We start from the raw sequence: 23900 nt of genomic DNA, 5'->3' as shown, positions 1-23900 counted from the left end.
GAATAGAATGTGTAGGATAGTCAACTATGTAAATATAGAAAGTAGAATATCCTAAGCACAATCCTAGGATCTAGAATGTATATATAATAGTGTAATGTGTCTGCAAGAATCAGAAAATACAGAATATTTTTCTCTTTTTACAATCATTAAACTTAGTAAACAATAAAGCTCCCCCCAAGAACACAAAGGAGATTGACTTCCAAAGGTAAGATGTAATAGGGAACTGAGGTAAATCTTGTTATTTAACATGACATCATAGCAAGGAAAACAGTAAACTAAAATGCATAATGGTATTTCATGTTTTATAATTCCAAGAATTTACCCACTCATGTCAGTTCGTCCATATGTTGTTTTCAAGCCCACTACACCACATAGAGAAGAAGGAATACGTACTGAACCTGTTTTTTGCAATAATAAAGTCATATTGTGACGATTATGTTGAAAAATAATAACAATCAGTTGAATGGAAGCATGTTAGGTTTGTTTAACCTCCACCATCTGTTCCAAGTGCAGCTGAGCAAAGTCCAGAAGCTATAATTGCTGCTGGGCCCGAGGATGATCCTCCTGTATACCTTTCTGGAGCATGTGGATTTCTTGTTGTTCTGTCATTGCAAAGAATATTAACTTTTGTCATTTGTCTATTTAGCAATTCATAGGTCAAATAAGAATAAATAGTCACCAAGCAAAAAACTATAATGGATGCATATTGACTTTCATATTTCAAAAAGAATTAACAGACAAAGATAAAACAGTATGAGATCTTTCAAATTCATGCATCAAGCAAGCAACTACACCAACTGGATAAACTTGAGTAGTGAGAATGTCTAGCCGGGAAATTGAGAAAACAAAAAAACAGGAAGTGTACGTATTCAGAGTTTGCATTATATAAGATAAGCGTAAAAATTTCCCATCTGTCTAATATATATTGCTGATGGTCTAAAATATATATTATTTTGTTAAAAGAGGTTTGTCAATAACTCACACTCACAAGGGTAAAATATATATCTAAATAATTTGAGCAGTATATGAAGCATCGAACTATATGCATAGTTTATTTGTAACTTAAACACTTTACTTGGAAGGTATGATTTGAGAGAGGGGTGGGAGAGGTACATAATGGAAATGAATGGAAGGGGACAGGAAATTATATAAAGTTTGTTACTCTCCCTTGTGTTTAGGAAGGAAGGAATATAAAGGACCTCACTTCGTTTGGATAGAGAATGGAACGGGAGGGAATGGTAAAGCAGTAAACATAAAATGACTATTGTACCCTCCACATACAACAAAATACATACATCTATAAACTGATAAGATACAAGAAGTTATAAATTTAATTATAAAGTATTGTGGTTTATTATCAAGTTGTTATAATCCAAAAATTGAATTCAATGTCTCAGTAAATGGAGCTTTAGCATCATAAATAGTTTCCTCACTCCCTGAGACAATAAGTGAAGTTGGGAGATTGCATCCATCCCTGAAATGGTGCATTACTATCTCTTATTATAAACGCAATGTGCAATAATTTATCTCCAACCTCTTATTGGATGAACCATTACCAGTAGAGTTTACAAATATAAAACTCTAGTATAGCACCAGATACAATACGTGTTACAACAAGGTTTCAGTCAAGCTAACAGACCATCAGTAGGTAATAACTTGAGACTGCAACATGATCAAAAGTTATGCTAGCCAAGGGGCTTTTTTTGGATCATCTACTTAATCATCTGCAATCCATCTAAATGAACATCTTTTTCTCTTTTTTCTTTTACCTTTATGTTAGAAATCCCTAATTTCTCTCTTCTTTTATCTTTCCTAATTTTTTTCTTGTGATTTGGGATCTGATTTCCAAATCCCTTTTATTTAGGAGTTAATTCCCTTATTTTAGGATCTTAGTCTTTTCCCTAGAAAGCAATCCTTTGTATATATATATACCAGAAAGCTGTATATGAATAAAAATATAGAAGATTATTCCATTAACATGGTATTAGAGCCAACATTTTCTAGGGTCCTCTGTTAGTCGGAGAAATCAGCTATTCTTCATTGTTGAACTACCAGCCTTCATTACTGGTGATTTAACTCGTCAGCCTTCATTGCTTATTGTTAATCCCTTTTTTCTGTTTGTTCAAGCCTTCATTGCCATCAACCGTTAATCAGATTGAGCCCTCATCCACCCCTCATAGAACAGAGATGTCAGATTCCTTACAGATGGTGACTAGTCCTGCTACACCACCCTTTGATGCCCCTCTGGCTCAGCCCTTGAATGGGGAACTTCAGAATATGAATTCCTCATACCATTTGGATGGAAAGAACTAGCTTCAATTGTCACAGATAGTGAAGACATTCTTGAAAGGACGAGGTGAAATTGGCCATCACAATAGTAGTGGACCTAGTAGTGATGATTCAAAATTCCAAGATTGGGATGAAGAAGACTCAATGATAATGTCATGGCTTCAGAATTCGATGCAACTGGAAATAAGCAAACATTACATGTTTCTTCCTCCTGCCAAGGATATTTGAGATACTATTCAGAAGACTACTCAAAAATGCAAGATGCAGCAGCCTTGTATGAGATCAAAGCTACGATTTCAGGTGTGAAACAAAATAATCTCTCAGTCGCTATGTGCTATAATGTGATGAACGGTTTATGGCTGGAGTTAGATTTATCAAAACCTCAAAATGAAATGTAGTAAGGATGCCAAGATCCTCCTAGAAGTTATGGAAAGTGATCGAATTTTTCAATTTTTTGCTGAATCGATTGTGGAGTTCGATCAAATTCAAGTCCAAATCCTGGGAAGGGAGAAGTTGCCTTCTTTCAATAAGGTATATTCCATGATCCAAGGAGAAGAAAGTCAAAGGGTAGTCGTGTTGGATTCTCATCTAATTTCTGGATCAGCTATGGTTTCTACTAAGGCTAATGACAGACACAGACCCTCACAAGGACTGAATGAAAAGAACCATGAAGGGAGGCAAGAATCAACAAAATCTGACAGAGATGGACTTTGGTGTTCCTATTGTAAGAAGTCAAGAAACACTAGGGACACATGCTTCAAACTGCATGGCAAGGAGCAGGTCCTGAGTTGGATTAAAAACCAGAGGAGTAAAGTAAATTGTACCACAAAAGAAGAAGGTAGCCAAGATGCCACTGAATTCAAGGCTTTCAATAAAGAGGAGATAGAAAAGTTGAGAGGATTTCTTGATATCCTTTCCTCTAGTTCTTGTTCTCTTGCTCGATCAAGTAAGGGCCTAATTCCAGCTACTTTAAATGCCAATAGCAATTCTTACCCTAACTCTTTGGTCATTAACTCAGGAATGACTGATCATATAACCTATAATTCAGATATCCTTGAATCTTATAAGCCCAGTTCAGAAAACAGGAAGATTACAGTTGTTGATGGTAAACCTGTTGAAATGACTGGATTTGTCCATACCCACTTAACACCTTCAGTCTTTCTTAATAATGTTTCACATGTTCCCAACCTCTCCAAAAATCTCAAAACCATCTATCAATTAACCAACACTTTGAATTGTTTAGCTATTTTTTATTCCACACATTGTATATTTCAGGAATGGGATTCAGGGAAGATGATTGGATATAAGGACAAGGATGGGCTGTGCTACCTTGAGAAGGCATGTGGATTTATGGACGATGGTGTTAAGCTCTCCCTAGTTGCACCTCTCAAGGTTCTTGTAAAGTCATGTGCCTTCCAATGTCTCAAAGATTCGGTTAAGAGCATTGTAGACTTTGGCAATCCACCATTTTCCTTAAACAAATGTTCATAATTTTTTTTTTAAATGTTGCGGTTAGTTCTTTTCGTTGTGACTCGTGAATTTGCCTAACACCATAGGGTCTCATTTCCAGCCCGAACTAAAATGATTTCTCAACCCTTTTCCTTGATTCATACTGATGTATGGGGTCTTTCTAGAGTTCCAAATGTTAATGGCTCTCATTGGTTCATTTCTCTTATTGATGATTGTTGGAGAGATAAAGAGGAAGAATTCAAGTTTCACATGAGAAGATAAAGAAGAGAAGACTTCGAGATAAAGAGATAAGGATATTCCTTAAAACAAATAAGGAAATCCAATAATAATTCTAATTCTAATATGAAAATATGTTGTTGTAATTTAGACCTAAATTTTAGGAGATTTTCTAGGAACTTTTGTGTATATATTTACATCTCTTAGATTAATGAAATTCATGGAAGTTATTTCCTCCCATTAGAACTTCCACTCAATTTATTTTTCATGGTATCAGAGCTACGGTTCCGTGGCAAGTTTTCCTATCTTTTCTCCTCCTCCTACAGTCTTTAGACCCCATTCAGCTTACAATATGGCTGAAAATCAAGCAGTAAGCAATGCTTCAACCAATTTACCTCCTCCAGCAAAGAATACTCAACTTCTATCATCTCCAATCACTCTAGACAGCCATTCCCTTCAGATCACTCAACATAAACTGAATGGAACCAAATTTAGAAAATGGTTCTAGTTAGTTTTACTGGTGATCTAGGAAAAAGGCAAAGTTGGTTACCCAACAAGGACACTCTCTAAGCCAAGCACAAATTCAACTAACTATGATGTGTGGGAGGTTGAAAACTAATAGTGATGGCATGGCTAGTCGATTCTATGGAATCAAGGATTGGAAGGACTTATCTATTATATAAGACAGCTCAAGAGATATGGGAAACCGTGCAAGAGATCTACTCAGATATGGAGAATACAGCCCAAAGTTTTCAAATTCAGTCTACAATTCGAACAAGAAAGCAAGGTAATAGCTCAATCACTGAATATTACAATGCTTTAACTAAGTTGTGGCAAGAGTGTCATAACCCTGAGGATATGATTGTAATTGGGGTGGAAATCCATAGTGTATAAGTTGTAGACCTAATTGCAGAAGTTTAGAGGTTAGGCGAGAATAACTAACTCTTGTATAAACAATTAGCAAGGATGTTATAGTAGTTAGTTGGTTGTATTTTCTATTATTTCCCTCAATTGTAAGCCTATAAAGAGGCTGACATAGTTAGAGAAAGGCATGATTTGAATAACAATTGAATTCCATTTCCCTCTCTCAATTCTCCTAGCTTTCCCTCAGTTTTCTCTCCTCCTCCCATTCTTTTTGTTATGTTCTCTCTTTCCCTGCCTTTCTGCTCTTTCTTCCTCTAATTCTTACCAATTTACTTCCTAAACCCTAGCCAAACCCTAGGGTCGTATCATTTGGTATTAGAGCCTCATTCCTCGGTAACTTTCTTGTTGATTCTTGGAATTAGAAGGCGACTTTAATAGCTGAATTCAGCAACATAAGGCCACGAAATTGATCGAGCAGTGACTTGTGTGATTCTGTGCAACAAATTCCGACAAAGGTGGATTCGCAGAATTTGAAGGCCACTACAGAATTAGGTAACAACCGCAGGTGTGGCCGGAAGTGTCAGTAAAACTGATCGAACAACTGAGTCGATCAATTATAGAGAGGTTTGGGATTTAAAGCAGTGAAATCTGACAATCCAGGCTTGAGGTGAACGTAGGTCCAAGCGATCTTGAATCTGTAGCAATCATGAGCAAATCGCGTGCAAGATGGAGGTTGTTTATCCATTGCGATTGTTGGCTCTGATCAGCAATTCAACTGCAGATCAGAGGCACGGAACTCAGGTGAATTCCAACAAACCAGTGGCCATCGATAATTGCTTCCAATTACGAACTCAAATCAAGTAGGAAGAGGAGTCACGTAGTGGAAGTTGCTTCAAAAGCGAGACAATGGACGATGATTGGGTGGCAACTCCGCTGGCGAATTTGATTCGCATTGATCGGGGTAGAAAGCGACCAGTTGCAAGGCAGAATTGAACTCAAATTTGAATGGAGAAGCCAAGCAAAGCAAACATCAGTAGGAATTTAATCAGATTTGAAAGGTGAAGCTGAAAGCGAATTGAAGCAGAGCCGATCCAATTAATCAAGGTCCATCGTCGATTCAATTAATTGGAATTGAATAGAATTTGGAAGGCGAAGCCGAGCAAGGCCAACTTCGGCTCGGAGTTGAAGACGTGTGAAGGTGACGCTGACCCAGGCATCTTCAATTGTTGTTCCAAAGCAATTGGATCTAGGTCACTGCATGTGACCAAGGCGAGAAGGAAGGCACAACTGAGGCAGAACCTTGGGCTATTCAGGGAAATTCCAAGTAGAGGTCGATGATTGGGTGAGGCTGGGGCAATCCTGGAATCACTTTGATTCCGGCACATCTTCGCTGCAAGACTTAGAATTGTAGAAGATGCAATCAATCGACTGCATCTAGTTAGCTACTTTGGAAGCTAAGAGAATTAGGATAGGGCTGATCGAGGCTGCTTTGTGAGGTTATAGTGATGGAATTCTAGTGAAGTTGGAAGCTGTGAGTAGGTGAACTGGAAGGCCGAACAAATTCAATCTTCGGTTGCGGAATTGAAGTTAAGGAGAGAAGGAACCTGCAGTCGGAAACGGTCCATAAGGGAATTCCAAGCAGCTGGATCAGGGTGATTCTCCTAAGCGACTATTGTGAGGTGATTTTGGATGGAATTTCGGTGACTTGGGAAAGTGAGAGTCGGCGATTCACAAGAAGTTGCAACGAGAGCTAATCAAACTCTTAAGAAGTTGGAATTTGGAAGGCAACAGTCCTTAGCTACTCCATCGTAACTAAGGCGGTGGTTAAGGGTGAGTTGGAAGCTGATAGTAGGCTCACTTGAAGGCCGAACAAACTCGATCAGATTTTAGAAATTGATTTGGCGGCCATTCAGTAGCAGCTAAAAAGATGATTCAGATCTAGGCAATTGCTAGGGCAATGTCTGAAGCACATTAAGGTTGCTGAATTGGAAGCAGCAATTGCATTGGTCAGAATAAATTTTCGAAGAGATCCTTAGAAGTTGAGCAAGAGGTTGTTACAGCAGTGAATTTTCAAGGAATTGAACAAAGGAGATGGCTGAAGGACCATGTGTTGCAACAAGGGAAGGAATCAGGGACCTCAGTAGACAATTGGACGACTTTTTGATTCTATTTTCACATAAATTTTAGGTTAGTATTCCGATAGAATGCTTTTCTAGGGAATAACTCTGCTTCCTTCAATCAGATCGGAGATGAGAGCTATAAAGAGGAGCTCAACAAGCTGAAACAAGAGGGCTCGGTTATGGAATACCTGCTCAGGTCTGAGAAATTGAAAGCACTTGTGCTCAATTTCCATCCAACTTTGACCGAGTCTTATTTTTTATCAAGATTCATTAATGGCCTTAACGATACGCTGAGGCCTATGGAGAATGATGTTTCCGGCCACGGTACAGCTAGTAGCCGAGAAGGTTAGGCTGCAAGAGTTGGCGCTGGAAGCCATATACCAAAAGCATGGGTTGTTACCTAAAGGTTACCCTAAGAGCAGCCAACAGATCAAAGGAACTTCTAAGACTGCTAATCAAGTAGTGTAAGAAGCTAATGAAGTAGTAGTGGAAGAGGAAGATGGAGTTCATGTAGGTGATGAGAAGTATTGAGGCTGAAGAGGTCCTAAAAATGGGAATGGTAGCTGCAAAGAATGAGGAAAAACTTGAATTGGATCAGGCAATTCAGAATGACAAGAAAGGAAAGGCAATTGCTGAAAAAGAGATTGAGGTTCCACTTGAGGAAAAATCTGTTGAAAGTGAGCCTTTGGTGTACTTCAGCAATCAGCAAGTAAAAGTCTCTCCACTTGAGGAGGTCCCTACTGAAGATGAGGAAGGAGCTTCGAAGGTTGGATTTGGTGTTGCAGCAAGTAATAGTACTATTACTGTTGAGGAGTCACATGTCAAGGAAATTCTAGCCGAAGAAACTAACCTTTCCGTTTTGAGGTATTTTGATCCCGAGCCGTATGACAATATTGTTGTCATTTCACCTAGTGTGGACCAGATTCAGATGATGAAGGAAGAATAGGTTGCAGCCATTTGGTACGAGAGTTTTGATATTGTGGAAGAGGAGGTTATTACCATCTGGTTTGGGAGATGTGACATTAGAGAAAAAGACGTGGAAAGGCAAAAGAAAAGGATACGAGATAAGCACAAGAAAAGGCGAAGAAGAAATCAGATTGTTAAGGCTGATATTGGATGAAGAACAGGTTAACAGCTGTCAATTCTTGGGGACAAGAATTGTTTGAAGGGGTGGGGATTGTCATGACCCTGAGGATATGATTGTAATTGGGGGGGGGGGGGGAATCCATGGTGTATAAGTTGTAGACCTAATTGTAGAAGTTTAGAGATTAGGCGAGAATAACTAACTCTTGTATAAATAGTTAGCAAGGCTGTTATAGTAGTTAGTTGGTTGTATTTTCTGTTATTTCCTTCAATTGTAAGCCTATAAAGAGGTTGGCATAGTTAGAGAAAGACATGATTTGAATAACAATTGAATTCCATTTCCCTCTCTCAATTCTCCTAGCTTTCCCTCGATTTTCTCTCTTCTCCTACCATTCTTTCTGTTATGTTCTCTCTTTCCCTCCCTTTCTGCTCTTTCTTCCTCTAATTCTTACCAATTTACTTCCTAAACCCTAGCCAAACCCTAGGGTCGTACCAAAGAGATGGATTTATTCCATGAGATTAAATGGGGATGCGTTGAAGATGGGAAGAAATATGAAAAGATGGTAGAAAAAGAAAGAGTGTTTGATTTTTTGCATGGCATTAATGCTGATCTTGATGAAGTAAGACGGTTGTTGCTTGGAACCAAACCCTTTCCATCAAAGAATGACATCTTTGCAGAAGTTAGAAGAGAAGATAGCAGAAGAAGGGTGATGATGAGTCCTTCAGGGATGACCAATTCTGATGCAAATTCTCAGGCATCAGCCTTGGTCTCCTCTAGGATAAAACCATCTAATCCACCCACGGGAGAGCCCCAGAAAAAGACGCTATAGTGTGAGCACTACAACAAGCCATATCACACCAAGGATATTTGCTAGAAAATATATGGAAAACTAGCAAATTGAAAGCCAAGAAATCAGAGAAAAGGAAATCAAATAGCTTATGGAGGAGAAGTGGAAACAGGGAAATCAACAAATCTGACTTTATCTACAAATCAGTTGGAGATCCTACAGTAACTATTGAGTCAAACAAAGGTGACCAAATCCAAGGCAATAGAAGGCCCTAACCTGATAGTATCTCTTACTAAACAAGGTACACATAGACTCTTTCTAATCTCCTTCAAATTTCCTATAGATTGTTGGATAATCAACACCGGTGCCTCAGATCACGTGACTGGATCTCCTAAGGTATTATCAGCCTAACGATCTCAATGGTTGATGGTACTACTGCCATAACTCAAAGGAAAGGTATAACAAGCATGGCAGGTTTAAAGTTGAAGTCAGTCCTATATGTTCCTAATTTAAAGTGCAATCTATTGACAGTGAGTAAATTAACAAGGGAAGAGAAGTATTCGGTGACATTTTTTCCTTCTAATTGTGAATTTCAGGACCTATCTTCAGGGATGACAATTGGCAGTGTTGAGGAAAAGGGAGGCCTCTATTATATAACAAAGCATGGACAACCCTTTTGATCTGGGTCACACATCAAATCTTCTTTGTCTACAATTTTAGTTTTTGAACCTATGTTATGGTATCAGCATTTAGGGCACCCTAGTTTTAGTTATCTCAAAGTTTTGTATCCTCATCTTTTCATTAATAAAAGAAGCCATTTGTTTCATTGTGAACAATGCATTCTTGCTAAACAAACCAAAAGCTCTCACCCTTCCCATGAATATAAACCTACAAAACCTTTCTATCTTATTCATAGTGACATTTGGGGACCAACTAGGACTCTCAATTTGACTAACACTCGATGGTTCATCACATTTATAGATGACTATACAAGGGTTAGTTGGGTGTTCCTAATAAAAGACAAATCTGAAGCCTATGTTGTGCTTAAGAGGTTTCACCAAATGATAAGCAATGGTTTTCAAGCCTCGATCCATGTTTTAAGATCTAATAATGACAAGGAATATTTCTCCAATGATTTTAGTCATTATCTAGCTAAACATGGCATTATTCATCAAAGTTCATGCCCTTACAATCCTCAACAAAAAGGGGTGGCAGAAAGAAAAAACCGACACCTCCTTGAAATTGCAAGGGCACTTATGTTTACAAGCTTGGTTCCTAATTCATATGAGGGGGAAGCTGTTCTTACATCCTCCTACCTTATTAACCGACTCCCATACAAAGTTCTTGGCTTCGAAACCCCTTTGAGTGTCCTCCTTGATTTCTATCCCCACTAGGGTGCTAAACTCTTTCTCTCCTAAAGTGTTTGGATGCACTGTGTTTGATCATAAACATCAGCCTTCTCAATCCAAACTTGAACCTAAAACTCTCAACTGCATATTCATTGGCTATTCTCCTACTCAACAAGGATACAAATGCTACCACCCTTCAACCCAAAAATTTATCATATCTTGTGATGTATCCTTCATAGAAAATCAACCATTTTTTCACACCACTTCTCTGCATGGGCAAGTACCTAATGCAAAGGAATAGTGGGACTCCACTTTGTCTCCACCTATGATCTCAAATTTAGAAACTCCTCTTGCTAATGAGTCAGTTCTTGAACCTCTTGCTAATAAGTCAGCTCTTGAACCTCAACCTTTAATTCAAACTTCAGTACCTAATTTAGGGGGAGATCAAGAAAATCAAAATCAGGACAATTCAGCTTCTAATAAACCTCTTTTGGTGTATTCCAAGACCTCGTGCTCCTCAACCAAACCTATTGTCAAATCTAGAGGTATGTCCAGAAGCTAATGACAATGGCATCATGGAAAGGATTGAAAACAAGGCTGATGATCTTGATGTTCCAATAGCTCTAAGGAAAGGGGTGAGATCATGTACTAAGCATCCTATTTCAAATTATGTGGGTTATTCAAAGCTATCCCCACAATTCAAGACCTTCACAGCAAGCATTGGACGATATAGTGATCCCTAAGGATATATATCATGCATTGCAAGATGAAAAATCGAAGGCAGCAGTAATGGAAGAGATGCATGCCCTAGAAGCTAATAAAACCTAGGATATTATCTATCTACCAGAAGGGAGCCTAGGCACCGCCGAGGCACTAGGTGATCGCTGGCCGCTACAATGATACTTCTTAGTTAGTATCTGTTGGAGAGCCCTAGCTTATGAGGAAGTCACAGGAAGCAGATAAGAAGCCGATGCAACGGATAAGCCTCTAAGCAGATCAGGAAAAGGAGATAAAGATGCAGATAGATAAGTTGCTAAAATCCAGGAAAAATAACAAGAGTAGATAGAAGTTTTCTTATGTTATTGTATTCTAAAATTCTGTTGTATATTAGCTCATAAATTCTAGAATTAGATAACATAGAAACTTGTATAAGTAGGATTCCGATCTATTGAATCAATTAATCGAGTTCATTGATCAAAACTCGACTTGAATTTTGAGTTCCCTACTCTAGGGACCGAATCTGTTCATGGTATCAAAGCTCGATTTTCATAGCTGAGTATCTCGATCAATATGGCTAGCCCTAATCCAGAAGTCATTCCTGCAACAGAGGAATCTTCTCTTGAATCAGCATCCCAACAGTGGAGCATGCAGCCTACTGTTATTCCTGTCAGCACCTTCTCCATGGATAGCCAAACTCTGCAAATCACACAACACAAGCTAAATGGCAGAAATTTCAGGGAATGGTCTCAGTCCATGACTTTGGTGATTAAAGGCAAAGGAAAATTTTGCTACCTCATTGGGACTGTCCCAACACCTCAAGAAGAGTCCAGGGATTACTAGCGATGGGAAGTAGAGAACTCTATTCTCATGGCATGGCTAATCAACTCGATGGAAGCAAAGATAGGTAGGCCGAACCTATCTATTTTAGAAGATTGCAAAAGAAGTATGGGATGCAGTTGAGAATACTACCCAATGTTTTGAGATTAGAGTAGCCATTCGGATTACAAAACAAAGTGGACTCTCTATTACTAAATACTACAACAATTTAGTAGAGTTGTGGCAAGAGATGGATTTATATTATGATCCAAAGTGGGAATGCTCAAGTGACAGCCAGAAATATAACAAGATGCAGAAAAAGAGCGAGTTTTCAACTTTCTTCAAGGCCTCAATTCGGACATGGATGAGGTTCGGGGATGCCTCTTAGGCATCAAGCCACTGCCAACACTTAGAGAAGCATTCGTGGAAGTTAGACGTGAGGAAAGCAGAAGGAGAGTCATGCTTGTTTCGGCAGAACCCAACAGTAGATCTGCCCTTGCTGTAACAAGAAAAGAAGAAAATCTAAGGGCTAAACAGTGGTGTGAACACAGTAATAAGCCCTACCATACAAAAAAGCAACTGTTGGAAACTTCATGGAAAGCCACCGAATTGGCAACCAAGAAACAAGAAGGAGAAGGAAAGACCAGCTTATACAGCTATGAGTATGCCTGCAACTGCAAGTGCTCCTAACAACGAAAGAAGTATGGGATTGAATTTAACAACAGATCAGGTAGATTTCTTGCAGAAATTACTGAATGGTGCACGTATTTCAAAGGAGTTAGATGGACCAGCAATAGCTACTCCAGCACCGTCTTTGGCCCAAAGAGGTAACTCAATTTTTTCCCTAACTACTAGAGACGTAAGCAACAGCAGCTGGGTTGTGGATACAAGAGCATCTAATCATATGACTGGATCCATGGCTATGTTTGAAAATTTTCAGTTGGAAAATAGAGATCTAACTGTGTTAATGGCAGATGGAACAATATCTCCAGTTAAGGGAAAAGGAAAAGTGTGTGTGGCTGGTTTAATACTTGAATCTGTCTTATATGTGCCAAATTTAAAGTGTAGCTTGTTATATGTGAGTAAACTCACTAACGACCCGAATTGCATTGTGACATTCTTCTCCTCACATTGTATTTTTCATGATCGATTCACGGGAAAGATAATTGGCAGTGCTGAGGAAAAAGATGGGCTCTATTAGGTATTGGACAACAAAGCTTTTCTTAGTCAGTTGACTCATACTTTTTCTTTTTCGGTTAGTTTGAATTCAAAAATTTTGTTATGGCATAAACGTCTTGGTCATCCTAGTTTTCAATATTTGAAACATTTGTTTTCTGATTTATTCATCAATAAAGCTAATTTGGAGCTCAAGTGTGACCATTGCATTCTTGCCAAACAAACTCACAGTTCCTATTCTCAAAAAGCATATAATCCTTCCAAGCTATTCCATTTTATCCATAGTGATATATGCGGTCCAGCTAGCATTTCAAACTTGAATGGTACCAAATGGTTTGTGACGTTCATTGATGATCACACAAGGGTATGTTGGGTGTATCTAATGAAAGAAAAATCTGAGGTATGTGCAATTTTTTAGAATTTCCATAAACTTGTTCTAAACGTATTTCAGTCCTCTATTTGCATCCTTATGACTGATAATGGCCGAGAATATTTCTCTTACCCATTTACCCAATATCTCACTACGAATGGAATATTTTATCAAAGCACATGCCCCTACACTCCCCAACAAAATGGAGAAGCTGAGAGAAAAAACCGTCATTTACTTAAAGTGGCTAGATCCTTGATGTTCACAAGTTCCACTTCTAATAGGTATTGGGGGGAGGCCATTCTAACAACCGCTTACTTGATTAATAGGCTCCCAACCAAAGTTCTAAAATACCAAACACCCTTGAACAACCTGATGACTACCTTTCCTTGTGTTCGGATTCTCAATACTCTTACCCCAAAGGTGTTTGGATGTGTGGTCTATGTCTATCAAACCAGCCCAAATCGTCACAAACTAGAACCAAAGTCATTCAAGTGCATTTTCATTGGTTACTCTCCTACCCAAAAAGGATATAAATGTTTTTGTCCTACATCACAAAAATTCTTTGTTTCTTGTGATGTATATTTGATGAAACAATCTTTTATCAAACCGGTACAGCATCACGAGTGGAAGAAAGCCATTGGGATCCCACAATCTCAATGCCTATTACACTGCCTATATCTCCCTCTATTACTGGTGATGATTCTGTAGCTGGTTATTCACAGCCTGCAACGATTGAACCCAGCAATCTCCAATCATCAGCTGCTACAAGCCCAAAATCTGATCACAGTCCAGATGAACTAGAGGAGACTGACCTAAGGGAAGAATTGAGTCCAGAAAAACAACTTAAAGTATACTCAAGAAAGCCAAAAAATCTTGCTCCTCAAATTAGCCAATTGTTGGAACCTGAGATCGATCCAGCAAATGAGGAAAGCAGTGCAGCAGCTAGCAGTGATCTGGATCTACCTATTGCAGTCAAAAAAGGGGTAAGATCCTATGTGAAATATCCCATATCAAAGTATCTAAATTACTCTAAATTGTCCCCACAGTTCAGGGCATTCACTATAACTATGGACAAAGCTTCTACTCCCAGCAATATACATGAAGCTTTGGGTGATACAAACTGGAAGAATGTTGTGATGGAAGAAATGAAGGCTTTGGACAGCAGCAACACATGGGAACTAGTGGACAGACCGAAGAATAAAAAGGTTGTGGACTGCAAGTGGGTATTTACTGTCAAATATAAATCAGATGGAAGTATAGAACGTTATAAAGCCAAATTGGTAGTTCAAGGGTACTCTCAAACCTATGGAATAGATTATGAAGAGACGTTTGCTCCGGTTGCAAAGTTAAATTCCATTAGAGTACTTCTATCCATTGCTGTTAACTTAGATTGGAAGCTATTTTAGTTTGACATCAAGAATGTTTTTTTAAATGAAGAGCTGGAAGAAGATGTATATATGAAGATTCCACCCGGATTTGAAAACGAAGAAAGGATTGGGAAGGTATGCAAACTACACAAATCTCTCTATGGTTTGAAACAATCCCCTACAGCATGGTTTAAAAAGTTTAGCTCAACCTTAACAAAATTTGGTTACAAGCAAGGTGAGGCCAACCATACTCTATTTATTAAATACTCAAATGGAAAAAGGTGTATATTGATTATGTACATGGATGATATAATTGTTACAGGGGATGATACTAATGAAATTGCAGCTCTAAAACAAAGATTGAAAGAAGAGTTTGTGGTAAAAGACTTGGGAAATATGAAGTATTTTTTGGGAATGGAAGTGGCAAGAAGTAAAGAAGGTATTGTAATATCTCAACGAAAATATACTCTTGATCTTCTAAAAGATACAAGAATGCTTGCATGCAAACCAAGACAAACTCCACTTGAGAGGAATTGGAAGTATATGAAGAAGGATGATGATCCACCAATAGATAAAGAGAGGTATCAAAGGTTAGTTCAGAGATTGATTTATCTGTGTTTAACACGGCCCGGATATAGCCTATTCAGTGAGCACCATAAGTCAATTTATGCATGCCCCAACTCAACAACATTTGAAAGCCGTATATCACATTCTAGGATACCTAAAGGGCACGCCAGGTAAGGGACTACTGTTTAGAAAGACAGATGAAAGAGGGGCAGAGGGATTTTCTGATGTAGATTGGGCAGGGTCAGTGGTTGATAATCGATCTACATCAGGTTTTTGTACAAAGTTATGGGGTAACTTAGCCACGTGGAGAAGTAAAAAACTATCTGTTGTAGCAAGAAGTAGTGCTGAAGCAGAATTTAGGGCGATTGCCCAAGGAGTTTGCGAATTAATTTGGGTGGCAAGATTAATGGAAGATCTACAAATATCGTTAACTAAACCAACACGGCTTTCCAATGATAGCAAGTCAGCTATAAGCATCGTTAACAACCCCGTACAGCATGATAGAATGAAACATGTCAGGATTGATCGACACTTCATCCAAAGAGAAGTAGAAGACGAAGGTATAAAACTTACCTACATTCCCACAGCAGACCAAGAGGAAGATATATTAACTAAATCCATGGCTGGACTAGGTTTTAAAACTCTCATCAACAAGCTAGGAATGAGAGATATCTATATTCCTTAACTTGAGAGGGGTGTTGGAGAGTCCTAGCTTATGAGGAAGTCACGGGAAGCAGATAAGAAGCCGATGCAGCAGATAAGCCTCCAGCAGATCAAGGAAATGAGATAAAGATGCAGATAGATAAGTTGCTAAAATCCAAGAAAAATAATAAGAGTAGATAGAAGTTTTCTTATCTTATTGTATTCTAAAATTCTGTTGTATATTAGCTCCTAAATTTGAGGATTAGATAACATAGAAACTTGTATAAGTAGGATTCCTATCTATTAAATCAATTAATCAAGTTCATTGATCAAAACTCAACTTGAATTCTGGGTTCCCTACTCTAGGGACCGAATCTGTTTAGTATCATCGCAAACTCCTACAACTGTTCATGTAGCATCCGGTCGAATTCATGTACCACACTTCTTGTTTCCTTGTCTAATTGGCTAATCCCCTTCTCATGTTTCATGTTGTTTCCAGCTGAAAATGCAACATTCTTCTGCTGCCATTGAGACTCCATTTGTCTCATGCATGAACTGCTCCACATGGTCGACTTCTCACCAACATAACACTGCAAAGACCAAGGAGTAGAAGTCCTATACATTGAATCCCTCATCTCCCTTCGATATTTGGGATAAACGATTGCCTCTCAACACTCCACGGCCTTCAATTTCTCAGCAAGATGAGCCACCTACCTTCCAATTCGACTCAGACTCCATGCTAAGGTCGCTTATGTCAACAGTCACCAAAGAAACTGCTGTAAACTCACCTATGTCGGCCTCAATTCAACAAAATAATCAGACTCCAGATCCTTCTCACTTAATTTACCGGAATTCCGCCGAAATTGCTGGAATTCACCACAAGAATTGCCTGTATTTGCTTCCCATTCGATCACTGTGGGTAGTTATCGGAACTTCCAGTTCCATTGAGTTCATCGGACTCCGAAATTCGCTGCTCAATCAATTCATCGAAGTTACCAAAAACACCGTCGGACCCACCAGGCCAAGTAGCCTTCAAGCCTTCTCAACCTAGATCTTAACTACGGAAACTGATTTCTCTGCCTTCAACTCAAATTAAAATTGCAACCAAGAAACAGCTAATGCCCAATCACCGTCCAAGGCTTCCAACCCAATTTGCGATCAATTCTAATTCCAAAATCACCAAAACTCCCTACTAGTTCAATCGCTACAATGGTCACCTTCACAACCGAGATCACCGGAGTTAAGGAACTGATCTAGATCACCTGCTGCTCCCGATTTCCATAATCACCTTCAATTTTCAAGAGTTAAGCTCCATGCATCAAAATCCATTGGCCAAGTCGTCTTCCAATTCCAAGCCTCAAATATCAACCGACCTCACATCCTTGTGCGTTGAACTCAATTTCTGAGATTCAACCAGAAATTAATCAACAAAAAACAGCAGAGAATTGACGCGGGTAGGGAGTTCGCCTAGTTGTCGGAAATCACAACCAAGGACCTTGCTCTTGTCAGTCCTCCTGAAGATTGAACAGCCAACGCCAGGTTACCAATTCAACTCACTGAAGCACCTCCTGAAAGTTCGATTAAATTCGTTGCCGCTAGGGATCGCCTAACAATTGGTCGATTAACTCCTACTCACTAAAATCGCAGTCGCGGGTCAACCTCCTGCTCGCCTCTAAGAAAATCGATCAACTCTTCCACTTATATGAGTTGTTTGACTTCCCTTCAAAAACGTCTTATTTGCTCGTCCTCAATTTATGTCCAACCTTACTGGATTTCAAACCGAGTCTCAACTATCGACTTCGTCTTCAAGACTCGGACTCAAATATGTTAGAATCACCGAAGTTCACTGGGACTGCTCTGTGCCTTCTTCGATCGCGCCTTCCTTCTGGCTATCTACTCACAATCAAAATGAATTCAAGATCGCCAGTGGAGTCCCCACCCGATCACCGACCACTAGTTGGAATTCACCTAAATTCTTGAATCGATCTTAATTCCTTTTGGACGCTTGCACTTGCCTATCACACTGTAACCAATGGGAGTCGTCATAGTCCTTGTACTCACTGGAGTCACCTGAAGTCTCTACTCTATCGATTAAGCTGAAAGTCGTTGGAATCAATTGCTACCAATTGCAGGAATTACAACCAAGGAACGTTGGCTCTGATACCATTTGTCATAAACCTAGGATTCATAACATGGTTGGAATTGACAATCGGAAGGGTCCGATTGAATAAAACTGAAACATAATGATTCAAGAGGGAAATGGGGGAAGAAATTAAGAGAAATGAGGGAGAGTAGTAGAGAGAAACTAGAGGGAGATTGGGAGAGAAATCTAGAAAGAGAAATGAGATGTTTGTTTATCAATTCAAGCATGTCCTCCAATCTCTTACAAGTAGCCTTTATATAGGCCTTAGCTAGTTGTTAACTGATTCCTAACAGCACCCATGTCTTTTAACAACTTATAAAATATCTCTTAACCATAGTTGTTAAATTGAGATTCGAATCGAGAATCGAAATCCTTGTTTTATAAATCGTGAATCGAGAATCGAATCGAATCGTAAGATTCGGTACACATTCTCAATTTCAACTATAAATAATATATATTCGTAGAAAATAAATAATGTGCCCACCACGATCAATTCTTTTAAATATAAATAGATAAATAAACTTCTAAATATATTTATTAAGTTTAAAATTATACCAAAAGGAAGAAGTATACTCATGTTGCCTTTAAATTCAAATTGCACCAAACCAAACCACTTTCAAAATAGCAAGTTAGAAAAAAAAAAAACCTACAACTATAAGGTTACTAATAAACTCCATTGTCCATAATCTTCACTAGTTATCAATCATCTTCATCTTTATCATTTCCATCATCTTCTTTGTTTTCAAAGATAGCCAAATCGAACGAATATTTGATTAAAGCGCACATGCAGACGAAGTGGCACGAATTGGACGAATCGTGCTATTCATGCGATTCACGGTCGATTCGTCCGATTCATAGTTGATTCTAAGGGATTTTCAATTCACCCTATAAATTCGACTCGATTTCTATATGAATCGAATTGAATCGTACGATTCGAATCGTGAATCGTACGATTCTAAAAGATTTTAGATTCACCCTATAGATTCGACTCGATTTTTATATGAATCGAGTCGAATCGTATGATTCGAATCGTGAATCGTATGATTCTAACAACAGTGCTCTTAACAACTATTATAAACATAATACCATATTACCCCTTTATTGCTCCTAGTGTCATGACACCTTCTTCTTCCTCTTCTTCTATCACAACCATCTCCTCTTCTTCTTCCCCTTTTTCTCCTTCCAGTAAAAGCAATTGCTTCTTGCATTGGTGCTTGATGGTGTATTTATCCCCACATTTAAAACATAATCCAGCAGCCTTCTTTTGCTCAATGAGCTTGTCCCTCTATGGTAAACTCAGATTAGGGACTAAATTGGCCATATATCTCACCTCAGTTCCTCCTCTAAAATTCTCCTTGTTCTGTATCCTCCCTCCTATGGTGCCATTCCCGAGTTAACCCCTCTCATTTGGCCTCTTTGTTTCTTCATCAATGCTTCTACAATTAATTCTTGTAGCAAAGCATCCTCTACTGCTTCTTACACCGATCTAAGCCTCATCATTTTTACCATGGATCTGAGATCATCATTCAATCCACTGATGAAACTCGATACAAAGTACTCCACATTCATATAGGGATTCCTGTTAAGTATGAGTGATTTCAGCACTTCAAATTGAAGCCAGTACTCATGTACAGTCCCCATTTGTCTAAACTTATTGAACTCTCTACAATGTCCACCGTTCTCCGCTCTCCAAATCTCTCACACATTCCTTGGGCAAACTCCTCCCAACTACAATTATCCCTCACTCTTGCCCATCCTTGGAACCATACGTCGCCTACATCATTCAAGTATGTTGCTACCAAAGTCACCTTCTGGTCATCAGCCACCTGGTGATTATTGAACAGTTTCTCGCACCTCCTGATCCACCACCGGGGATTCATCTCCTCAAACACCGGTTATTCTAACTTAGGCACCGAGAAATTCATATGATTAGAATTCACCAGAGCCTCAGCCCTCCTGCCTGTCACATTATCTCTGGTAGCTACCGGATCCATCCCCAATTCCCCAAATCCAGCCCCTCCATGACTCATACCAATACTTGGTAGTATGGGGTCCATTCTTGCGCGAGGTGGAAAATCAGGGGATAGCCTTGCTGGTGCCTAATCAACGAACATCATCGTAAATTGTTGCATCTAGTCTCGCACCATGTTGCTATGTTCTCGCATATCCTCCCTGATCTGGTCTCGCATCTCCCCTCATAGCTGATTTGAGATGGCTTCTAACTTTCGATCAACAGCAACTCCGATTATATCTTCCATCGATCCTACCCGAGTCTGTACCCCCCTCATCGCCGCAGTTACTTGTTGTAACTACATCTCCATCTGTTTCATCCGCGTGCCATCGGCCATAGCCAGAATTCGTCGGTCAAGACTCTGCTCTGATACCAATTTGTCAGACCTCCAATCTGACAAAAAAGAACCCTTGGTGTTTCGAGAAGAAAGAATAGAGAATTTAGGGGGAAGAAGGGGGTAAGAGAGAATTCAAAAATGAGGGGGAAGCGAGTTTGGAGGGAAACTAATTTCCAATTCAATCATCATATGGACTTAGGCGTAGATCAGTGTAATATATACTGATCTGTGTCCAATTTTAGGTGCCAAAAACGATTAGCCCTTGGTCTACTTGCCTTTACATCCTTCACACTGCATGCAGGAACATTCCTCCAGCTATGCCTGAACGCAACTTATTTTCTAACAAAGGCAACAATATCTAACTAGGCCCCAAAAACCCATTAATCAGTCTACTAACGTAACACTTAGGTGAGAAAAACCCCAATGTCTGAATGGTGAAACACAAGATTGGATTGAATATTGTAGAGTGGATGTAAGTGCAAGTGGCACCAAACCAGTATAAAAGACTTGTGCATAATGTGATTGTTTGGTTTGCTTATTCATTTCATATTCTGCACTTAACGAGATAAACAATGTAAAAAAGATTTAAAATTTAAAAAAAAAATTATTGACTCAATTCACCCCTCATCTCAAGTCAAGCCATCATGACCTTCAGGCACCAGTAGTTGTATCTTTTGGATACATATAGCAATTATATGAGAGATTGCAAGGGGACAAGAAGGTGGAAGCTAAACATATCACAAGAACCACACCCGAGAAGTACAACTGAAATTTAAAAAACATGCCAAACAAAAAGGTATGAATTTTGTGAACTGCAAGTGCAAATACAGTAAAGCAATTTAGCAAAGCAAGCTCAAATGCATAGGTGTTGATTCAAACAGTGCCCGTCACAGTCAAGTGTGTAACTACTGAAATAATTTTATCTGTGAATTGATCACTGAGATAACATTGTCATGCATTTTTTAATACTTGAATACAGATACTATATTTAGCTATTTGTTTATGACCATTACATGATAACTTACCCATAATTTGGATTGTTTCCAGTCGTTCCCAGGCCCAGCTCATGCATATTTGCCTTTCCAACAAAAATCACACCACAGCTACGTAATCTTGATACAGAAACTGCATCCTTTTTAACAGGGCGCACCTCATGAAACCATGTTGTTGCACCTATTGCCATGGCATAGTGACAAAAATTATTACTTTATTTAGAAAAAGTGCAACGATGAAAATTTATATATACCCTTTGATGGATGTGGATAACAGTCTATATCATCTTTGATTGCCACGAAAATCCCATCCAGGATTGACAATGGTTTTCCTGCACAACCAACAGCCATTTGGCAAGTGCGTAAAATAACTCAGCATAACTTAAACGCACTCATAAACAGGGTAGCCATTATAAATCAATACCCATTCAATAGGTAAGAAAATGGGAGTTGAAATATAAAATCATTGTACCTTCCTCGAACCTCTGAGTAGAAGCAGCAGCTTGCTTTCTTACTTCTTCGCCATCAAAAGAAATCAATAATGGTGCCGGGGGCTTCTTATTGCTGAACTCTTCCATGGCTGAAATCACACGTTCTGCAACCTATATTTGACAGAAATTATTCCTGCGGTAGTTAAAGAGGATAATGAAACCTGGCAAAAGAGTAGGATACCATGGATGGAGTGGCCAGCCTAGACCGGTAAGCATAAGCAAAATCACGTATCTTCCAATAGTGAAAGGATGGAGTTGAATCACCAGTCCAGCACCAACCAGCATCATACTGAGGAAGACTCTTCAAGGCTAATTCAACACGACCTTCAGGTTTTCCATCTTCTTCCAAACTGACAACAGCAGGCTCTGGATCTAAATTCACGTTGACAACTTCTCAATAAATTTCATGTATAGTGGCCGATGCCTTATCCACAAAGCAGAGCAATGTATGTTTTAAGCTCTTTTCAGCACTACAAGTATGAAATATCTATATCCTTAATGATTCCCTGCACCTCAGTTACTTTATTTGAGCAATAAAGCTAATGCAAACCTCTTAAAATGATAAAGAGCAGAAAGATCCTTGCCCCAAGTCAAAAGGCCAAGAAAGGTACAACAACATCATCTCGTCTAATTACTAGCAATTGGATCTGATTAATTCTAGGAAGGGTAGTGCTATATAAACATAAAAACTAACCATCATGTTTCGTTCGAATGCTATGAAATTTTGAATGCTATTTCAGAGATCTGACATATTTTAGAAACCGCCATTACCTTCTTAATGACATATGATTAAATTTTCTAGTAGAGTATAATTTTCGTTCCAAACATGGCGAAATGTCTGGTCAGGTTAAATGGTATAAACATTTTCGTGCAAAACAGGCCCATACTTTTTCCCAGTTAAATAATTAGATTAACACGAGGCCACTGACTCCATCAAATGCAAACTTTGTCTTTTCAAGGGGGGAAGCTATTTTTAAGAATTTTGAGAGCATACCTTGGGGAGGAAACTCGGGCTTAAACATGGGTGTCTCTGGTATCACAGTATTCTGCAACGTCTGTCAATTATTCACAATTCTATCAATTAGGCTTTTGCTTTGGCTATCACAAGTGGAAATATCAGCTGATCAGTTTACAAGAATACAGAATGTGGACATCCAATTGAACGGGAGAATTTGCACGCGATCAGTTCAGACCTCGGCCATTCTGTTGTGCTTTTTCAAGCTGGACATGATGGAAGGACCGATGAATGGAGTTTCAAGTAACTTAACAAATAGCTTGAGCCACAACCCAGTCAAATGAGGAGCTGCGATCAGAAACAACAACTTAGAAACAAGCGAACAGACACAGTGGTACATTCTCGTCTTGCCAAACCACAGTGAATTGCACAAACGGGGAGGAGGCGCCGAAAAGAAGGGGAAAATGCAATAGAGAGGCGAACACCTTGAATAACTTCGGGCTCGTACTTCACTGCGCTTAAGTCGAGTTCCTTGGCCGGCACCATCACGCGCTTCTTTCCCATCCTCACTCAGCCCCCGAAACCAGACCGTAGGAAACTGAAAAAACGCGAGAAAATATTAGAGAGAGACAGGGAGGGAGGGAGGGAGATCAAAGTCAAAGAAACGAACATGAAAGGCTGAGAGAGAGTTCTCGAGTTCCAAGTACAGAGAGACGACCGAAAGGAGGGGGGGGGGGGGGGGGAGCGGTGAATTTGAGGAGGCGAAGACGAAGAAGAATAGTGAGGACGTTTGCTTTGCGCCTCTCTCCGTATACAGACAAATACAAATACGGATGAATTATTAGTAAAAAGAAAAATAAACAAAATACGGGTGGTGTTGATGGTTAGCTGCCATTTGGAATTTTTTTTTTTTTTTATCATGAACGATAAAAATATAATAGATCAAAAAATATGTACAAGAATCACTAGGCATACTTCGGTAAAAATAAGGTAGGACTGTCAACAAATTATCTTAAAACTAGGTCCTGAACTAAAACATAAAAATATATAGTAAACATTACTGTATATATAAAGATTTTAATTTTTCTAATTATAAACTTTATTTAGAGCTCAACGTTCTCGAACACCTTATGA

General features: G+C 39.0%; 1 protein-coding gene across 4 annotated transcripts in view; it reads right to left on the bottom strand.

The window, feature by feature from the left end:
* LOC127810135 (fatty acid amide hydrolase) overlaps positions 1 to 23570 on the bottom strand; it is a 63098-nt gene extending 39528 nt beyond the window's left edge. For all 4 annotated transcript variants that reach the window (XR_008025371.1, XR_008025372.1, XM_052349411.1 and 1 more), the window contains exons 1-10: positions 23437 to 23570; positions 23252 to 23364; positions 23005 to 23114; positions 22806 to 22866; positions 21993 to 22183; positions 21793 to 21922; positions 21575 to 21652; positions 21354 to 21501; positions 490 to 602; positions 323 to 398 (exon numbers count right to left, since the gene is read on the bottom strand). Coding sequence is in view for 2 of the 4 variants with exons in the window: in XM_052349411.1 (XP_052205371.1) it covers positions 323 to 398; positions 490 to 602; positions 21354 to 21501; positions 21575 to 21652; positions 21793 to 21922; positions 21993 to 22183; positions 22806 to 22866; positions 23005 to 23114; positions 23252 to 23330 (986 nt within the window). In the remaining 2 variants the exon portion in view is untranslated. The remainder of the gene's footprint in view (positions 1 to 322; positions 399 to 489; positions 603 to 21353; positions 21502 to 21574; positions 21653 to 21792; positions 21923 to 21992; positions 22184 to 22805; positions 22867 to 23004; positions 23115 to 23251; positions 23365 to 23436) is intronic.
* Positions 23571 to 23900: the final 330 nt, after the last annotated feature.

This window comes from Diospyros lotus, chromosome 9, assembly GCF_014633365.1.
Source record: "Diospyros lotus cultivar Yz01 chromosome 9, ASM1463336v1, whole genome shotgun sequence".
NCBI classification, from domain to species: domain Eukaryota; kingdom Viridiplantae; phylum Streptophyta; class Magnoliopsida; order Ericales; family Ebenaceae; genus Diospyros; species Diospyros lotus.
This window is presented reverse-complemented; position numbering and strand designations above follow the sequence as displayed.